Below are 21,708 nucleotides of genomic sequence, written 5' to 3'. Positions count from 1 at the left end.
TCGTGGTGGAATTCCATTATAATATATTATAATAAAACAAATAAAAAACTTTATTCCACTTAATTTTATATAAATTAAGCACCTTTCCTTCGTCAATTTGGTTACCAAATTAATTTATCGTTTAGTCCCATTCTAGATATATTTCCAGTAAACCGCTCTGTTATTGCTGGAATTCCCCCAATTAATTGATAAAATTAAGTGGAATAAAGTTTTTTATTTGTTTTATTATAATATATTAAAATATAATATCCATATATTATATATATATATAAACCTTCCGGAAGAAATTATTCGGAAAAATCCTATCAAACTCCGTTGAATAGTTTAAAAATAAGCGCACAAGCAGACAGACGCAGATAGTGACTTTATTTTATACTATTTAGAGATTTCAAAAAAATTATTAAATTTATAATTAATTTTAAATAATAAAAATCACTTCCTAAATTTGGGTGGCTATCGCTTGAGTGGATAGGATTCGGATACGTAATTATCGGTGACCGGATAAATCATCACATCTTTAAAAAGTTATATAAAGTCATGGAAAATGATGAAACAAAAACTTTATTAACTGGGAGTAGGTTAGGTAAGGTTAGGTTAAAAAAAAAAATTTTTCATCGTTTCTAATGACTTTATATCACTTTTTAAAAGTGTGTTGAATTGTCACTGTGTTGAGTTAGCATGGAACTGTAATTATCGTCATCTACTTAAATTAAAATTTATGTTGCACTTTTTCACCTCTTATTAGCACTATCCAGTACGTAAATGATAATTAAAGGAAAGTTAAAGTTTAGTAAACCTCACTTAAATCATTCATTAGCGTAATCTATCTATTTATATAAAGAAGAGCGTCTGTGGTGAGTGGCGTGGATTTGATTTACAAATCTAAAGTTTTATTCAAAGTGATGAAATTTTATACTCTTGTCCTTCAAAACAAGAGGAAGGTCACCGTCTTTATTAGAGTTCGAAAAACTCTGTATAAAGCCCGGGCAACGCCGGAGACCTCAGCTAGACTTCATCTAAATATTAGACCACCGAAGATATAAACCTATAGAAGTGTTGTCAGCGTGTCCTTGTACCCAAAGTAAGCAAATTTACATTACTTAACCTCTCAGACAAAGACTTTTATCTACTATGTGTTCCTTTGAGAACTGTCAAAACGTGATAATTTTTGTGTTATTTACGAGTTTTGCTAAAAGCTTCATAACTCACGTTTTGGGAAACGTAGCCTCATTCTAAAAAATGTTTTGGAAAGATTATGAAATCAACTATCGCATTGTGTTGTAATACGTAAATATTTGCGTTTCTAAATATACATTTTATGAAAACGTCAAAAAAATGTAAAAATCGCTTACAATTATTTCAAAGCTTTGAAAAATGTACTTTTTTCTGAGTATCATAAAGAAATAACACTTTATATATTGAAGAAATATAATTAGAAACTATTAGTCACCTCAAAATATTAACCGTTCAAACTAAAATATTTTTAATAAATTATTTAGAAACGCAATAAATTATGAACGAACAAGATGACAGATTCAATCGGCTTAGATAATGCAACTCAACGTTCCATAGATATTCTTGAATACAGACGCTTAGCGTTATTCATTATCGATACTCTGTTTTTTAAATCATGGCAATCCGTATACTAGTGATGGAAATAAATCGATTTTTGTAAAATCTCGCGCATTTACGTGAAAAGACGTTCTAATGTCTTGACGGCTATTATCATATTTACGTCTTTTGACGTTCTAATGTTCTGAGTGGTTAATGGTGAAGTTAATCAAATGAATTTTAAATGTCGAAATTTTACCTTGAAAAAAATCAATTTTAGTGGAGGGTCTGAAAGCCAAAATGTCTTATATGAATTGTCAACATCAGTATTTTAAATCGGTATAAATCACACTTCTAGAGATTATTTGTTCAGCGGAATTGTTGAGCAAAATGCTCTACAAAGGACACTGGATGGCGAAAACAATTCTTCTATACAGTAGAACCCCATTTTTCGAATTTCTGAATTTAACATCAAATATCTGAATTTAAAGGTGCGGTGAAGGAAATCGACCACGAATGCTCGATTTACGCGGAAATATATCATATTTTTAAGAAATTACCTAGAATATCTCAATTTATAGGGCCGGCCGCGACGGAAATCGGCCGCGAAAATTTGATTTACGCAGAAATGTGTGGTATTTTTACCAATTTACTTTGAATAACTGAACTTGAAGGGCCGACCGCGGCAGTAATCGGCTGCGAAAATTCGATTTACACGGGAATAATTCGTATTATTACGAATTCACTCCAAAGATACTACCTGAATTTGAAGGGGCGGCCGACGAACCAAATTTCGAGGCCTTTTTTTTTCAAAATTTCGAAATACGTGGGAATTCGTTAATTCGAAATTTGATTTTTGATGTCCCGTGGATTTTGAATTAACGAGGTTCTACTGTAGTTAGATAATTTTGAATGACGATTTGGAGATGTTAAGAGAATTATGCCTTAATTATTAAAGATTTATATTTGCAGTTAAGATAAATATGTACTTGACTACTTTAAATTGACAAAGTATAAAATAAAGTTGTATACATTTTCATTACATAAAATAATTATTAGTTTTGTTGTTTGCCTAAACAATAATTTCTAAACTTTATACCTAATGATAATTCTCTTCTACAAATCTTAATATTATTTTATAAAAATATAATACTTTTTAAAAACTAAAAATAAAGACATAGATTCTAATTTTTCTTAAATGGATATACGAAATTCACAAATTTTGAAAGTAACAAAATTATTTTTACAAATCGAAATATAGATTTTCGCACGATTTTAAAGCTTAATTTTAAAACCCTACAAAATAACAAATATTCATTACCTAAATCAGAATTTTCCAAACTTATTGGCTCACCACTCCTTTTCAAATATATTTTTTGATTAATACTAACAATGTATGAGTGTAAATGAAGCAAGAAGTGTGTGCCAATAAAGAGTTGTGTGGCGTTCCACCCTCTCTGCCTACCCCTACAAGAAAGGGTGTGAAGGTCAGTTAGTTAGCTTAGTGAATTTTAAAGAGATTTACTAAAACAAACAGATAAAAAAATAAATCATCGAAAGTGCGTTTGTTATAGATATCCCAGTGAAAGTTGATGTGAATACAGTAACTAATCACACAGATGTATTGTTGTATACAGCATCTTTCAACCTTGTTATTCAACTTTAGAAAAGAAAATTCCGGTGATAATAAAAAATAAAAAATTAATATAATAAAAAGAACACACTCTAAAAACAATAAGTACGTGTAAGCAAGACAAAAGGCTGTTTCTCAGTGACGTTTCGCCAGGAGATCACTATCGGAAGTATCAGCAATACACACAATCGTTGTTGTATTTGTTGGTCGCCTTTAATTTTGAGATTTATAACACCTGCATGAAAATTGATTTAGTTGTAAGAATATGAATTATGTACATTTTACACATAAAATAAACCATGCTGAAACAAATGTTACAATTATTCATATAGCCCAGCTACACTACTCGCGAAGTTGATCGAAGTTGACCGAATACGATAGTGTGGGCACGAACTTCGCTTCGCTTCGGGCATCTTCGCTTCGCTTCGCAAGACTTCCGATTGTTGTCGGTAAATGCGCCCGAGTCAAAGGACTCGAAACGTCACGGCATAAATAAACCAATCACTGACTGGTTGGACTGAGTTACTCGCGAAGTACACGAGTGTGTGGGCACGCACTTCGAACTTCGTCGAGGACTTCGTCGAAGCGAGTAGTGTAGCGGCCGCTATAGACATGATTCTTACGACAATATGTGATTATTGTAGTCATATGGAAAAATATTTTATTTAACAAACAACACACTCCCGAAGGGGTGATCCCACCAACTTTGGGAATCATAAAGAATCTTACAGGGAAGTTCTACAGTAATAATTCTACAGCAAGCTATTGTTTCCATCACAACATTTAATCGAGTTACAAAAACTTCAGATTAGATTCAATTATACTTGTACGTATGTTATACATTCTGAAAAAGTCATTCTACATACTCATTTAAGACACGTATGTGATCAAGTCAACTTTGCACAACATCTTATAGATACACTCCCACCACTGAGAGCTTGTGGCAATACCAAGAACTACAGAAGTCAACATACATTTTTTAAATTTTAATATTTTGTAGTATTTACCAAGGAAACTGTAATATGTAATAATTACAAATTTTACTGCCAAACTTTGGCTGAAATTTTGTATACATATGTACACACAATATATGATAATGTTTCTATTTAACATAATACATATGAGTTTTAAGGGCACAAAGAAATTTAGTTAATTTTAAAATAAATTAAATTATTAACTTTCACAAAATCTGTTCAAAAAGTGTTCACATTTACAGGCTCATGGTAATTGTGATATATAAAAATGTAGATAAACGGATTTTAAAAAACCTAAATCAAAGACAAATTTAATTTAAAAAAAGTAATATTCAAGCATCGTAAATATAGCATAAGGAATGTCAGTAACATAGAAGAAGAGTAAATAAAATGATGTGAAGCAAATATTCTTATTTAATGATTGTGATTACGATTTTTCAATCAATAAATGTATAACTATGATAATCAATCAATAAACTACCATTACAAGTTTTCAATCAATAATCGTACCGTTACCATTATGATTATTTATTCAATGAATGAACTAATGATATGATAAAGTAACATTACGATTAATTATCAATAAACGCATCGATAATGTACCGTTATGATTACAGTGAAACCCTCTTAAGAAGAAAACTGAGAAGAGGACCGAGAAAAAAAATATATAAGGGACTGAAAAAACCAAACTTCTTAACACATTCGCTGCCAGGAGCTTTTGTTACCATTAAAATTCATACGATTGGCTGCCCATAGGAGTGATTGGCACTGCGAGTTTTACTGTATTCCATAAATAATAAATTATACCGTTACGATTATCAATCAATAAACGAACAATTACCCAATCAATTAAAGTATCACCATCACGATTATTCAATAATGCGTGACTCCGATAATGTACCATTACGATTATTCAATCACGCATAATTACTATAATATACCGTTATGTCTTTTCAATCAATAAAAGTACCATAACAGTTACGATTATTCAAATTAATAAACCCACGATTATTGCTGATAAAATGATTCCAAATATAACTTTCAACACTTCATACATTATTGATTGATACAACATCTAAATTAATGTTGTATGAAATACTTAAACATTTTTAACAAATCTAACACAATACAAAGAGTTCAATAAAATGTACAGATATATTCATAAAAAATAAAATGTATAGGCGGGTATAGAAAATAGGATTTCCTAAGGAAACTGATTATCGGTTAACGCTTAGCAAAAAATCTATTACATGCCTAATCATACTGATTACTGGTAATTACGTGACACAAAAAACTTACTTTACCAGCGATTACGGTGCATCGGAATTGCATCCCTACTTTATAAAAAAACCTGGTTTCAAAATCATTAAAAAGAAATAATGATGACCAATTTGTGAATTTCCATATCTAGAAGAATGTTGTCTTTCAGACCTCTAGGTGTTTTTTTGCTATAACTTTTTGGAAGTGAGGTCCATCTCAAGCTGCATGTCGTGGATGGAGTCTTTTTTGATCAAGGCCCTTTTCTCTGGATCCTTGTTCTTTTTGGGTGTTTTCTTCTTTAGATGCCTGAAAACAATAATCAATTAATACAGGATAGTCAATAAGATAAAGGAGAAAACACTCAGAATTAGATAATTTAAAGTCTTCTTAACTGCCCATACCAAAAATGAACTGGGCAACTACATTCAATATGAATAGAAATTTGTAATTTGTGAGGCGGTTACGGGTACCGCCGCCAGGGGAAACATTCGTTGGATAACCAACACCTCTGCTAAAGGTCACCCCAAGTCGCAAGCTACGTTTGGTAACTTAGCAGGGGTGTCCAGGTTCATGGGGGTGAGGTTTGTCTAGGTCCTGGTGGCCTTAGCGTCTGCCCGCCAGCTGCGTGGCCGTTTGAAGGAGACCCTTTGACATCTCCAGCTGGACTTTCTTGACCAATCGCTTTGCAAGTCAGTCGGAGGAATGAATTCAGATGTCCGTCACTCCTGGACACCACCAGATTCCTACCCAACCCTCATTTACTTAAAAAGACCCTCTACACAGCATTCCAAATCAATAATAATAATTACGCTGTCGTCGAGGGATAGAACTTAAAATGTATGGATTTTCAGTGATCTCCGTTTAACTGTACCTGTTGACTACTCCGTTCTCCTCGTCCATCATCCTGAGGATGGTGATCTGGTCCGAGGAGTCCAGCGGAGCCACAGAGATATCCCGCACGGCTCGGAACTGACCACAGTTGTTGAGGTGCTCATTCTCCAGGCGGAAGAAGTTCCAGATAAAACGTCTGCAAGAAAAATTAATATATATAGATCTACAATCTTTGAAACAGTGCTTGAATCATTTAAGTCAGATCGCAACATCTTAATATTGCATACATCACAATAAAATACTCATCAATGGCTTTGACCTTAAACATTCAGGCCCCTAGCATATTCTTTCAAAAGGTCAGAGTATTTCCGTTTCGCAATAAAATCCAATTAAGGGTAAGCGTAACGCTCATCAAAATCTACGCGTTCGTAGATGGGGTTTAATTATTTTAATAAAATACACTTTTTGCAAGTTATACTCTAAAATATTAAGACGAATTATTCATTTGCGCCCGTACAAACGCAATATGAATAAATAGTTTAAACCTTATAAAAACTCAGTTCTTTCACGAAAGGCATACAAGTACAATGACTTTAGACTTACTTACATTCATCATTAACTCATTCTTCATACATACTTCATTCATCCTAGACACGAGAGACTGTAGAATTTCCATACTATTAGCAATCAACGACGTATCATCAGCTATTTCGAGCAATATAATTTTTTTTAATAGAGATCTTAACACCAGGGCGAAAAAGAAAAAAAAATTTACACACCGTAACGAGATACTACTTGTAAAATAATACACATAAATTTTATTTGATCACGCCAGATGATTTCTGGACCTGGGGTCAAGGAGCTTACCGCGTAGATTGTAAAAAAAAATTCATAGTCACCTGAAGACTTCCATGACCGCTTGTATGGAGACCATAATCTCTCCATTAATCCAGTTGTTCTGGACCACCAGAAAGGACACTCCCCACAGGAATCTCAGGATGGCATCCTCAATGATTGCGAAGTAGTAGTAGTTCTAGAAAAACAACTTATGTTATACTTTACGTTTTTTCGCCTAAACATTGAACTAAAAAACAGACATTTTGACAAATGTATTTTAAACATTATTCTCACCATCTTTTTTCGTTTCATATAAAATTAATAAAAAATCACATAAAATTTCAAAATTTTTTTTTCAAATCAGAACCTTTTTTTTACATTAACCCCACACAGGAGGGCCCGATGAAAATAATTTCTCTCATCTCATCTTTTGGGATGCTGTGTGGAGGGTCTTTTTTTTCTGGGAAGTTTTGGGAAGGTAAAAGGTATGAGGGTTAGGTAGGAATCTAGGGATCCGTGTATCCAAGGGTCTCCCCGAACTAGCCTCTCCGGATCTGGCACGCAATGCAGCTGGGCAGGCGCATTCTGAACACACCTCACCCGATGAACCCGGGCACCCCTGCTAAGTCACCAAACGTAGCAAACCACTTGGGGTGACCTATGGCAGAGGTGTTGTTTATCCAATAAATGGTTCCCAGGGCGGCGGTACCCAAACCCACCTCCCAAATTGTAGATATGGTTTCATAGAGTTGTACATTTTAATTCTTATGTGGTTAACTTCTAGATTTGAATATAAAGCTTGGTGTTGTCTCTTTCTAACACCGTTTAGATGATATTTCTCACCATGACAGAAAGGGAGGCAACGATTTCTATGAGACCATATGAGCTGTTACTTACTTACTTCTTCTAACAAAGCAAACTTATTTTGTGGTACCATTTTAATATAAAATAATAATAACTTAGTTTTAAACACTTTTACCAATACAACTGACATGTTTCGTGACACCCCAATCAATGTTCACCCCACCAGGGTTTACTTAACTCTTACCTCTGCCATATTTCCGTTTGTAATAAAATCCAAATAAATGGAATATTTCTGAATGTATCCGAAAACTAAAAACTGATTTTGAAAGGTGATAAAACATGCTTTAAAATTTTATAATTATAAATAAAAATATGATTTTTGATACATAAAAATTTTGAATGGGAACATAAAAATGGCATTTTTCGTAACTAAAATTACTGAGAAAGAAAAAATATGTATTTATTTAATTTAGTACAGGTTATTATTTATTATATACATGTGAAAAATGTTTTGTCTGTCTAACTAGAAGGAATTCCAGGACAGGCAAAATTGATATTCATATTTTGAACAACTAAAGATAATGCATTTTATTAGATGTGTATTACAAACGTTACTGTCACCTCATTTTTCTGTCTTTACTTTATAAAAATGATTAACGAAAAATTCACAAATATTCACAATTTTGTTTCAAATTGCATTCGGAACCTTTGGTTTCATAAAGGTGCATATTTTTATTCTTCTGTTATTAACTTCTTGATTTGAATATAAAGTGTGGTGTTTTCTCTTTCTAACACTGTTTAGATCATATTTATCACCATTAGAGTAAGGGAGACAGTATGAGTTGCTCCCAAAAGCGAACAAATTAGCCTGAAGGGTTGAAACTCCAAGTAAACCCTGATGAGGTGAGCATTGCTCATGAAACATGTCGGTTGTATGTATTATATTATTATATTAAATTAAAACAACTAAATCAATTAAAGATGACTGTACTCAGGTGACTTTGGCAAGTAACCGCGGCATCATAGCATAGACTGATGGTCAGCGACCGACGTGCGCTTGAAATTATTATCAGCCTAATACTTGGATAACCATTTTAAGGGTAGTTAATAGAAGGGTAAACTTACATTAGAACTGTAGACAATCTCCTCCCGCAGTATTTTGTTCTCGGAATTGCCGTCAAAAAGACCCCAGTCCATCTTCAGGTCCCACAGGTAAGCATACATGGAGGAAATAAACTGGGACAGGATCCACATGTAGAAGTATGGGCTGTCGAAGTAGCTCGTGTAGGTTCCTGGAATGGCAAATGTAACATGTTTTTTTCATCCAGTTTTCACATGGGTCATCTTTTCAAATGGATTCAAGATTAAAAAAAAAAATGTGTTCTATGTTGGTACCGATTTTCGTACAGTTTAAGATGGCGGACATTATTAGACAACTCATCATCATTGCATTTTATTAAATTATTCATAAATTTTACCTTAACGGCGAAAAGAAATACCTTTGTATCGCCATCATGTAACGCAGTGTTACCGGTAGAAGTTTTGAATCTTAGCACGTACGTATGTAGAAATAAGGTTCTCAATAAATTTATATACACACCAAGAAACTTTGGGGGGTTGTAACAAGTTTCCAAAAGAAATAACCGCTGTTACTAGGCATGTACCTAACACCTCCCAGATGTTATACTAACACGTGCATTACGACTCGCAAAAGTAAAGCTACGATTACCCTAGATAATTTTTATTATTATTTTGGAATTAGAACTGCTTTATTTAAAAAACTTCATTAGTATTTTTTTCTCTTATTTGTTCAAGGTGTTGCCATTTTTTTACAATAAACCCCAAAATATTACTTCTTCGAAAATGGCAAATATCTATGAAATCATAATTTTGAAAATAATTGTGTTATAATAATGTTAATATTTTTTTTTTTAAAAGAAAGACAAACATTCCCGGGTTACAAATAACCTGGCAATATTTGAAAATCTCCTACTACCACCACAGTAAGCTGAAAATGTTGCTTTTGTTGTGATGGAGGACTTTAGCCAGCCGAGGAATTGAACACACTACGCCTGGGTGGGACCCAAACGCGATGTCAACTCGGCCACCGACCGGTCAAAGATTAAGTTAAGCAAAGATTATTCATATGGGTTTGGTATGACAAAAAAAGCATTACATAAAAACGTCCACAAGACATTACATATCATAGTATACATTACGGCCGGGTATTTTTTGAGCTGGTGCTATGCTGAGTCCAGGCGAAAATAATGTCCCGTGAGAATTTCTTTAATTTGTCTTAAATCGCTATCTCTTCGAAAATAATTAAAATATTTTAATAAAAATTTGTACATTGTAACTCCGCATATCCAAGCTATAAACGTACTAAACTAAAATCGAATATTATTTAAAATGCAACTCTATTAATCTTGTAATAAGTTTATTACGGTCCGCATATCGGTATTTACTCATACCTGCTTTCTTTAAATACGCCCGACATCTCTTACTCGCTTGCACATAGGAGTTGAGTGGGTGCAGAACGGAGAAAGAGATTCGAATCGGGTTTCACGGTCATAAAAACCCTCATTCCAGGAATTTAATTATTTCACTAACAAATAATATACTAACCTTTTGTTGAAATACCGATGTATACGAAAGGCACAAAAATAAATTTAAAAAAAGACTTGCATTACGATTCGATAATTATTACATATAGTTGGGACCTTTACAAAGAGATTGGTATATAATATTAACCTTTTGAACGCGTTAATTTGCTCTGTTTTATCTATAACCGTACGCGGTACATATTTTCAAATACCTATGCACGCAATTAATCTCCACAATATGAAAACAAATCCTCGTGTGTCAACACTCTTAGATGTTTATAAAAACAAAAACATAAAATTTCATACAAAGACGTACCGTATCTTTTGAATGTGGTCCCGCCATTCACTCGGCGTGTGTGTACTTAGGTGATAGACACAAGTGGGACACCATGAGCACTTATCATTTTTAGTTATGAAAACTTTTTCTAAAACTGAACACTTAAATTTTATGTCACTTAATATAATAACAAAATTGGACTAACGCCATCCGTTGACAAAATTGTAAACTATAGCACTCGAAGGCGCAAAGAGGCTCACTTGATTATCGATATTTTTTAATGAAATAAAATTTTATTTTCGAGAAATTCTTGTAGATGTCAGCATCGTGATAGTTCTACGAATGTTCAAGCGAGTGGGAAATAAATTTATGTCGAAAGACCGCTGGATTATCGGCATTCAAAGTTTCCGTATCAACTGTTGATACAACCGCGTGTGAATATGGACTTTTTGCCGTAACAACAGTTGATACGGCCGCGTGCAAAGAGTTAATAATGTAAAAACATTGAATAATTCCGTCTTTTCTGCCATTAAAATGAGGCCAGCGCAAAAGGTAGAACTACCCTTCCCGGCCTTAAGCATCAATCGACCGAACCGGTAGAACTACCTTTCCCGGCAGAAGTGTGTTAACTATATTTATATTTTTTAAAGTCCTTAATTCAAACAGAAAAATATACTATTTAAAAAAACTAGGCATGTACGATACATTGTTAAACTGTTTTTTTTCAAATGTTCCACTCCATCCACAAGTAAATTTAATGCTTCTAACGGAAAAGTAGTATAAATATAGAAATAATTATAGACATGTCGAATCAATTGACAGCACCGGCAGGGAAGGGTCAATCATTAATGTGTACACATGTTAGGTACTTGCTTATAATGTTTGTTATTGTTAATACTTTATTAAATTGGTAAATAACCATTTTATTATCACTTTAATTTTATTCCTATTAATATAATTATAATCCACCCACTCACCTTCGTTGTAATTCTTGAGAGTGGTGGCCAGCACCACCACAAACGTGGTGAAGTACTTTCCCGCATTCAGTAGATGCGGGAAGGCGTCACGCGTGTCTCGGTATCGGCGCACACACTGCGCAAAGCGGAACCACGCCGGCAGGCAGTTAACAATCGGACGGATGAAGAACGACTTCTCCATACAGGAGGATGATTCCAGGATCTCGCCGGCTGTGGGGTGAGAAGAAGTTTATGGCAGAAGAAGTATGGGATACCCGGAGGAAGACATTGTATGATCAAGTGAAATAAATACTTAAGATGCGTCATGTCAAGAGTCAGAATAACAGAACTTGAATAGAAACTTCACAGATCTTGAAAATCGACATTGGAATTTGAGGAATTGTTCAAATTCTGTGATACAACATGTCCTAAAATATTATTTTTAAGTTTGTTATAGTAAAGCGCACTTGAAGTGAAATAACACAAAACAGGGCTATATAAATGTTATGTTATTACTGATAGTAAACAGACTATGTATGAGATAGTTAGATTTTTACAAAATTTACTTACAACCAGGCACCCAAGATATCCCGTTGGTGATATAGAAGCAAGTCATGTACTGGAAGTCCAGCAGAGCGGTGACGAGAGAATTGAGCTGATCCGCCATCCAGAAATCAGCAAAGGCCACTTGGAAGAATGGAGCGGCTATCATTCTTCCCTGAAAAACAAAATGATGTATGAACTGAAGACATAGGCCAATGTGTAAAAAAAATTATTAAACTGAGACGACCCCGCTGGGCGGGATATGCAGCATGTTTGGAAGAAATGCGAAGAAGCCGAAAGATTAAGGAGTGTTGGGAAACCTATAATGCATTCATCAGTAAAAAGGCAGATATTTAAAAAAAATCACAAATTGAAATAAATATGTACGAGGAAAAAATGTTCTACATTAAATTCTGGACCCCTTACATTAAAGAAAATAGCAGTACATATGACATTTATTTCAGTGTAAAAAATGTCACATTGGTTTTCATTTCTTCACAAAAATGGCAGTAGTACTAAGCAATAAGACAGTAGGTGTTCCAGTTACATGAGCAAAAAAAAATAAACAATATAGTCGAAGAATATAGTGTGTTTTTGCTTTGGATACTCGATATACTGTGTTTTTAACAAATAACATAGGCATTGTTCTGCCCTGATGATGGACATTGTAACGCTGTCCGAAATGTTGACTAGTAAAGAAGGAAGCGCAACACGGCATAATAACCCAAAAATTAATCACTATAATACTTTTGGCCGTGAAAATCTTAATCATATTCAACCATCATGCCGTTTCTCCAGAGGAGTAAGCAGAGACGATGGACTGCTATCTCTATGATGTATCAGAATCTAGTCGATGGACTGCTATCTCTATAATATATCAGAATCTAGACGATGCACAGTGGGCCAGCGCTCAAGGGAGGGCGGTTATAGCATGTTGACGTTGTGATAAACATTGAAATCATGTGCTATTGTATTTTAAAATGCGTTATATTGATAAATACTTAATAAAAACAATTAGTTTGTTAACTATATATACATATATGGCTTTATTAATTATTTAAAACTATATAATTTGTGTAAAAGTGATTGTGGTTGATTTTATAAAGAGATTATATATTTTGAATGGTTGGTGAATGCTAATAATATAATTATGTGTATATTTTAGGACTTTTTATTTAAATCTATTACATAATCACAATAGTCCCGTTAAACTGCTAGATAGCTGTTTTTCCAAAGGGGTTTTCCACCCTTATTGCTTGAGGACTTAAATTTAAAATTGTTTGGTACTAGCATTATTACCTGTTTTCAATGACTTAAAATTTAGATTTATTTTACTAATTACTATTGGGAATAACCCATATTATTAGTATATTGTGTTATTCCCTTAATAATTTACATTGTTGCTTAATGTTATTTTCCAGGTATTAATTTATATTAATAATGAATGTGATATTTGCCAATGCAGTAGAGATACTTATTGTCTAATTTCTCAAGTAATGGTTTATTGATATTTTTGGAATTATTCAGTACGTAAACTAATAACTAATTACTTAAATAATTTTTAAGTACTGTGCATGGAGTGTTTATTGCAATTTTGCAGGAATTTATGGTAATAGAGATGTTTAATTTGGTAATGATAAAATAATTGATAAAATTAAGAGATTTTGCCTTAAATTCTAATCGTTTATTTTAAATTCAAAACTATATGTACATATGATTTTTACGTAGAACGTCGTAAACCGGCGCGCGGCGCTTGGATGACGCGTACATAAACCGATTACCAACCATACGTATGTTTTTGCGTAGACCGTAACTTCTACGACGGTTTACGAACGGCGTAGATGACCCATAATTAAAAACAGAGCATGAATGTGCGGTAAAAAAAAAGTATCTCCTAAACTGCTAATTCTAAAGAACATTTTTCATTAAATAACACTAGTGGAATCGTTTGGTAAAGTAGTTAAAAGTTTATGGAAACACAAATACAAATTTAAATATAACCAAGAAATTTATACGCGCGTAGCAGGCGTATAATTCATATCCTATTTATTTATAAATTAAAAAAATTATAAAAATAATTTAACATACCTTCAACTTGAAATTCCATTGTAAAACAACACTCACAAATAAAAAATTACAACAAATTAGCAACGGTAAACACGGTGACTAATAAGGGCTCTGATAATAGTAATTTAGCACTTCCAGCAATCAGATCACTTTCGAAGCCGAAATACTAATAAAATCTTTGGCAAACCGGGATTTCAAATAAAATAATAAAATCTTTGGCAAAATTCACCCATTCCACGTATATGTGCCCAATATAATACTAAATTTCAAAACATAGACTATTTTAGCAATACACTTCACAAATATCGATTATAAGTAACTCGTACAATCGAAAATTAATACAATAGTATGGAATGTATCCAGAGCATCTCCTATCCTCATCCTTAATTCCTATTCCTCCCCTCCTCACCTATAATATATTTATATATATATATATATATATTTTTTTTATGCAATAAAACTCCATCTCCAATCAATTCTAACATAGGAGACTTTTTTGGCTTGACTATAATTAACATATATATATTTATATTTGCTCTGTTAAAGCTGTTTGTCTCTCTACAAAATAAATAAATAAATAAATTGTATTTATACACGCAGTTAGTTTGGTAATTAGGCAAGACTTACGTACAATAAAAACCTTATAATGAGGTCATCAATATTTTATGGCTATGACCTACCGAGGGACCACTGTGCGATGGACTGCTATCTCTATGATGTATCAGAATCTAGACAATGGACTGCTATCTCTATGATGGATTAGAATCTAGATGATGGACTGCTATCTCTATAATATATCAGAATCTAGACAATGGACTGCTATCTCTATGATGTATCAGAATCTAGACAATGGACTGCTATCTCTATGATATTTCTGTCTTAGAGCACTCTTCTGTTATTCTGAATATTGATATGAAATTTCTTATATGTCTTGTTATACTTGTTGTTTTATGTTTACATTATTGTTGTACACCGTTGTCGGGCAGTTGGTATATATTCGTTCTAATTTTTTTTATGTTAAGGCGTCTTAACCAGCGGACGAGAATTCAAATTTCGTTAAAAGACGGTCTTGCGATCGGACGTTTTTTTAGAACGAGACAGAAATACCGAATTCATTCCACTGCGAACCGTACACTCGGGGGGCTGACGAAAACTACAGCATGGTTCCGATGAAATAACAATTATTGTTGTTGAATTCTCGGTTGTAGCTTTCTTCCTAATAAGTAGTTACCAGAGATGTGCAAAATGGGTACCCAAAACCATTTGAAATGCAAAATGGAAATGGGTCAAAATTTTTCCATTTGAAAATGCAAAATGCAAAATGGTTTTTAGAAAAGCATTTCAAATTCAAAATGCAAAATACCCATTTTCAAAATGCATTGAAAATGCAAAATGGTTTCTCAAGTCAAACAATAAAATATTTATAGAATTTTTAACAATTTTGTCATTTAATAATGGATATCAATGTAGAACAAACATATTACATGATGGTAAATCCAAAAACACCACGACTACAGATTATGAAACCACAAAAAATTTGCGCGGGACTAATGTTGCCAACGTAAAAACATAGAAACTTAGCAGTTAATATTACAGCGACATGGCCCCATGTTCAGTATTTGAATCAGTATTTTTTGTAATGGTATCACTCAATTGCCAGGGCTCCTACCGGGGAGCAACTTGACAAATGTAAATTATCTCTCATAGCGAGGTTGAGGACCGACTGATATTTGGGGCTTATGAAAAAAAGATTAGTGGAGATAGTAGGAAGAATGTTGCAAAAAAGCATTTAAAATGGAAAATGCATTGAGAAAAGCATTTAAAATGCAAAATGCAAAATGGAAAATACCCATTTTGCATTTTGCATTTCCATTTGAAATGGATTTATTTGAAATAAAGCACATCTCTGGTAGTTACATACATATTTGTAAATTATACATCGGAGTGCGTAAACATAAATAAGATACAAGTGCAGTTTGTTGACATGGTAGATATAAAATATGTAGGTATATGAATATACATTTAAAAACATTTCAAATATTTGTTTAATTTGTTTTTTTTTTAATATTTTACATGAGTTTTCCAAAGGTGAGTAAAAATCTTTTGTTTAACTTATTTATTCGTTTGTCCGAAAGGTATTACCGGTAAGTTTTATTTCTAATACTTATCTTTAAAGTATTACTTGATTTGATATGTATGACATTTAAAATAAGGTTTATTCCTTACAACTGAAGTAGTATATATATTAAAACTAGGTTTTATTTCCAACTATTTTCTACGGTACCTACCTACATATGTAGTTATGCGATTGCATAATATTGTATCGCTTTCATGTATTTGTTTTCATAGTTAACGGAGCGACCTGACTCGTCTAATGTCGTCAAATGTCGAAATGTTATTAACTTCACGAGGTAAATTGTGATTAAAAAATCATAGGTTAGTATGTCAAAAACAACCTCGTGTTTTTTCCTAAAACAAGAAGCTCAATTCACAATATGACATTATGAAACTGACAAAAAGTAACACAAAAAATATTAAATATGTTGAATTATACCAATGTAATAGTGAATTGGACAATGAAATAGAAATTATGAACAAAGATGATTTGAATCGCACATCACGAATCAAAATTCATTTGGTTCGTGGCACTTTTTGACCACCAATCACAAACAGTTTCACGTACTTTGGCATAAGTTTTAACATTTATACATGAAACATCGATGTCAGAATGAACTCCTGATAGTCCATAGTTGATTCTTTTCCCTGGAAATTAAACAACACAAAATTATCGCCAAATGTTATAAAAAATATGTGCTTACTCTGACTGATTCTTTCGAACGACCCTGTAGCATATAAGTACGTACAATGTACACGGATAATTAAATATCACTAACCTTTGTTTTTTCTGAAAATATATCTCCCACGTACATTTTTGATGTCGTAATTTGTGTTTTCTAATAAAACTTTTTTCCAAGTGTATTTTCCTCCCCATTTTTAAGCGAGGAATTTCTTTAAAATGTCATTAACTAGACTGGTGTGGATTAGACGTCCGCTCGCCACCCGGTCGCGGCGGAGACTGACAAAATTTTGTCTTGTGCCGAGTTAATAAAAATGCACAAATGCGAATCGAAATTAATTACTATTATATACTTTAAGAATATATTTTTTGGTCATAAATTATTTCTAATGTTTCAATAATGTCTTGGTAAATTATTTTTGTAATAAAATCTGAACTATACCAATTTGTAAGACCATAAATAAATAGTCCAATTGAGGGATTTTCGTCACAAAACGCGTGCTCGGATTTATTTATTAGTAATTTTATTTGAAATAAAAACAAAATTCTTATACATACTTCTGGTAGATAATTTATTGATTGTTTATACTGTATTATTATATGATTTGAAATATTTGTTGTATAATACAATTCACCTTTGAAAATGCAATATGTCTGCGCATCGTCCAACGATAACACTTTATTATGATATGAAAATAATTTTATTTTTCAAAATTTAACATCTTACTTTACTAGATAAAATAACGATCTTTCGAAATCAATTTGTGTTTTGTTTTAGAAAAGTGTCCATACGTCTAAAAGTGGCCTCAAAAATGCCAAATTTCAGGTCAAGTCTACCTATTTCGCCTTAACCATTAGTTGTGTACATTAAAAAAAAAAACAAAAAAATGACCCGACTCAAGTATATCATTCACTTTATCGTGTACATATTTCCTACATCGAGATTATTGAATATTACTATTAGATTTGCATTTTAATGCAAACTATTCAATAAAAATAGATTTGGTAGCATAATTCCGTGTTAACCTAGAAATAGATTACTCAATGGCCTTCGCAAAATTAACATTACGTGACACTCTTTATTCAATAGCCTTCTCACGCCCATACCAAAAATTGTTATGACAATTAACCGCAGCATAAAATATGTGCCTGATAACACAATTATTCACAACACAATGCAGCATTGATTTTTCAATAAAACTAGTATTTTCCAACAGGTTTTCCATATCAATAACTCTTATAAATATAAGATAACAATATGAATAAATTACAATACATTTTGCAATGTAGGTCTATGTATGAATAATTAAAATTAGATGCACTATGTCTCCATTGTCAATATAATCCATTTTATGCATTTAAGTTTTGCTAGGTTTTGTAATCTGCAATCCAAAATCTTTTTCTAATGTGGCAGTCATAAAAATGCTTTTCTTTACTCTGGTTTGCAGCATTCTTGCTGATTCTCGCAGATTTGCTGAGAAATATGGCGACCCGAAGATACCGTATACTCAAATGGTGCAAAAAAAAGTTTATGCAATATCTTATCATGCAAGAGTTTAGGTATCCCACGGACTTTCTCGCTGGAAAGCTAGGACTAGATCGTCTAAGCATTAGCAGAAAAATTGCAATGGTATTAGTAAGACTTTGCCATCCTGATGTTCTCGAACGTTTTACGCTTTATGTCCCGACAACTTCACCAGAACTAGGCAGCACAGGCTTTTTTTTCACAGGCCCGCTACTAGGCCGAGTACTGACTGTACTGATCACATCAGCCGAGCACTCGGCCGAATGCACTGTCTCGGCCGAGTACATGGCAGATGTAATTCAGACATTAGGTCTCATCGCTCTGGGCCTTGAGCGATGGCTGCGTAAATTTAGGTAGACAATTTTTTTAGAATTTATTTCGAAATTCCCGCAAACAGCTCAATTATAAAACCTATAAATATGGGATAAACAACGAAATATAGGTGGATTCATAGCTTTAAAGTACAGTAAGCAGTTTTTATGTATTCGGAGGTATGATTTTTTAATTGAGAGCGGCCAAATCCAAAACCGATTGCCTGGAAATCTACATCGCTCAAGGAATTAATTTTGTAAACATCCTATCACTCAAGAAAATGAGCGCCAATATCCCACCTGTGGGGAAGAAGGCTCAGATTTATGGGCATTTTGTGGAACCAGGAGACTATGTCAACCTTCTTTAAACCCTTGGAAAGCCAAGCTAAAATGCTGAGAAGCACGCCATGCGCTGGCTGAAACTATTTTCGTAGTATAATTGTACCGGCTTACTAGAAAACATATTTATAAAAATGAGATAAATCATGATAGCTACTTATATTCAGAGAAATGTTTTGTTTTCATCTATTACGTTTAAAAAAATATATAATTTAAGAAATACAAAAATATTCTGGAGTTTAATTATATATTCTAGCTAAATAAGCATTCTTCAAAATAAAAATAAGTAATAAGAGGCTTTACCGTAAATAACACACAGTCACACATTCGACTTGGAATTTGCGATGCGCTTTTTCACAGATAAATTAAATACGTTTGCAAGTGACGAACTGACAAGCTAAAATAAAATTATAATATTTCCTTGCCAAGAGCATAAAATATATTTTAGTATGCTAGGAGCATTTTTTAAGGTTCGAAATACCATAAAATGAAAGCAAGTGCGGTGAGCTACTAGCATATCCGCTACGTACAAGCTGGCATTCAAGGGTTAAGGGGACTGGGTTACCACCATTGGAACAAGGTGAAACATGAGAGACATCACAACTGGTCTATGGACCGAGTGCTTACAGGAGTTAATCACTGTCTCTGTATGAAAATATATAATCATGTAATGATATGGTATGTATGTACCACAGACATATGAATATATAGACTAGAAATTAAAGATGAGGGGTAAAATCAACTGTTGAAGAACGAAGGGGGTAAAGCTGACTGTGATTCGTCAATAAATCAATCTGACAGTATATAGGCATCTCGCATTATAATATCACCATTTAGTTCTTAAAAGTAAAATCTGCTTTTGAATGAATAGACATTTTTACATGGGAGCGCAAATTACTCGCCACGTTATGAACAAATTTGCGAAGTCCAAATTCGGCAAAAATAAATTTCTTCTATTTTCAGAGTCGAATATTTCGTTTACGTATTTAGTTAAGACACTTTTATAAATGTTCATAATTTACTTCCCAGCAACCAACCAGCTTTGTGTTTCGCGTCCAGACGTATCTCGATGTGATAGTATATGTTTCTACAACTGATCCATATTATACGATGTGGATATGCTTAAAATAAAGTAAAATAATGCTTATATATGGAATGAAATACGACAATTGGGTTTATTCTCATTTTCACATCTATTTTTACAAGTTTTCATACCGCAAGCCACCATTTTGCCGTGTTATTTCGTAAAATGAACCGATGATGCCTCGACCATAGTTCGCACAAGAATGATGACGTCACGTTTTCTAAATTCACTTGAGGCCATACGCGAGCACAGCCGGCTCCAATGGAACCGGTATGGGGAGTGGGGAATAATACGCTTTTAATCACTTAGGGCAGGTCTACTAATATTCATATGTCTATGGTATGTACATAATTAATTTGCAGAAAAGGCATTCAAAATATGAAAAAAATGTTGGCAACAAAGTATCTAACACTAGTTAAATATTGTGTTTGTCAACAAACAATTCAAACAGTATTAAAGCTAAATGTGCACAAGATAAGGCATTATTAGCTAACTTCTGTGGTCTGGGGCTAATCTTTGTGTCAACTCACGCACAAACAGAGATTAGCAAATACAAATATTCTGTTAATTGAAAAAATCAAAGCAAAATTGAAAGTGGAAACTGATTAGAGAAAATTAAGTAGGAGACGATTGTCTTCAGAAATTAGGTAACACACTATTGTAACAGGGATTGTTTGAATACTGCACAAATTATAGGATAATTTTAACATTTAAAACAATAAATACTGCTTACTTTCAACTTCAATTAAAAACATGTTACGCGGGACCATCAGGGGCGTGGTATTTTGGGGAGTTAAGAGCCTACCTGCTGTGAGGATGGGACCAGGGTAGGTTTTAATCAGTTGATATACACAACAGCATAGAGCCAATGTAGGACATACAAGGGTGGATTAATAATTAGGTCAAATTCTAGCCGTATTCATTTCTTCTTTCGCTCTTCTTTGTGTTTATTAAGAGAATTCGCTAATTTTCAAGTCCCTTCTGTTATTTTAAAAAGGGAGTCCATTAAAAGATATAGCAGAAAAAATCATTACAAAGTCGTTTAGAAAAGAATCATATGAAGAAAAAGCACTCGAGATTGCATGGGAATTGATTAAACATACTAATGTCGATTGTTGGCGCATAGGTAGTATCATAATAATGTTTATGTCAAAGTGTGTATTTGCTATGTTTAAATGTTTGACAGCTGCTTATATGAATTTATAGAGGAAAGATACATTACTGAGACAACGTACGTGATTTCACTGAACTAGGTCCAGTGGACATACTTTAGTTGGCCGTTCATATAGCTATTTCATTTGTACACACATATTCTT

General features: G+C 33.1%; 1 protein-coding gene across 1 annotated transcript in view; it reads right to left on the bottom strand.

Annotated features, from left to right (window-relative positions):
- Nucleotides 1–4,521: 4,521 nt before the first annotated feature.
- The window catches only part of LOC149411563 (solute carrier family 53 member 1), a 29,989-nt gene continuing 12,802 nt past the window's right edge, over nucleotides 4,522–21,708 (bottom strand). Inside the window, exons 6-11 of the mRNA XM_089646637.1 lie at nucleotides 12,300–12,444; nucleotides 11,748–11,957; nucleotides 9,016–9,182; nucleotides 7,149–7,282; nucleotides 6,290–6,445; nucleotides 4,522–5,724 (exon numbers count right to left, since the gene is read on the bottom strand). Of these exons, the coding sequence (XP_089502763.1) occupies nucleotides 5,607–5,724; nucleotides 6,290–6,445; nucleotides 7,149–7,282; nucleotides 9,016–9,182; nucleotides 11,748–11,957; nucleotides 12,300–12,444 (930 nt within the window). The 3' untranslated portion in view covers nucleotides 4,522–5,606. The remainder of the gene's footprint in view (nucleotides 5,725–6,289; nucleotides 6,446–7,148; nucleotides 7,283–9,015; nucleotides 9,183–11,747; nucleotides 11,958–12,299; nucleotides 12,445–21,708) is intronic.

Source organism: Hesperophylax consimilis, chromosome 25 (assembly GCF_061612785.1).
Source record: "Hesperophylax consimilis isolate HC1 chromosome 25, BYU_Hcon_1.0, whole genome shotgun sequence".
Lineage (NCBI taxonomy): Eukaryota > Metazoa > Arthropoda > Insecta > Trichoptera > Limnephilidae > Hesperophylax > Hesperophylax consimilis.
The sequence above is the reverse complement of the archived record's forward strand: the minus strand, read 5'-3'. Positions and strand labels throughout refer to the sequence as shown.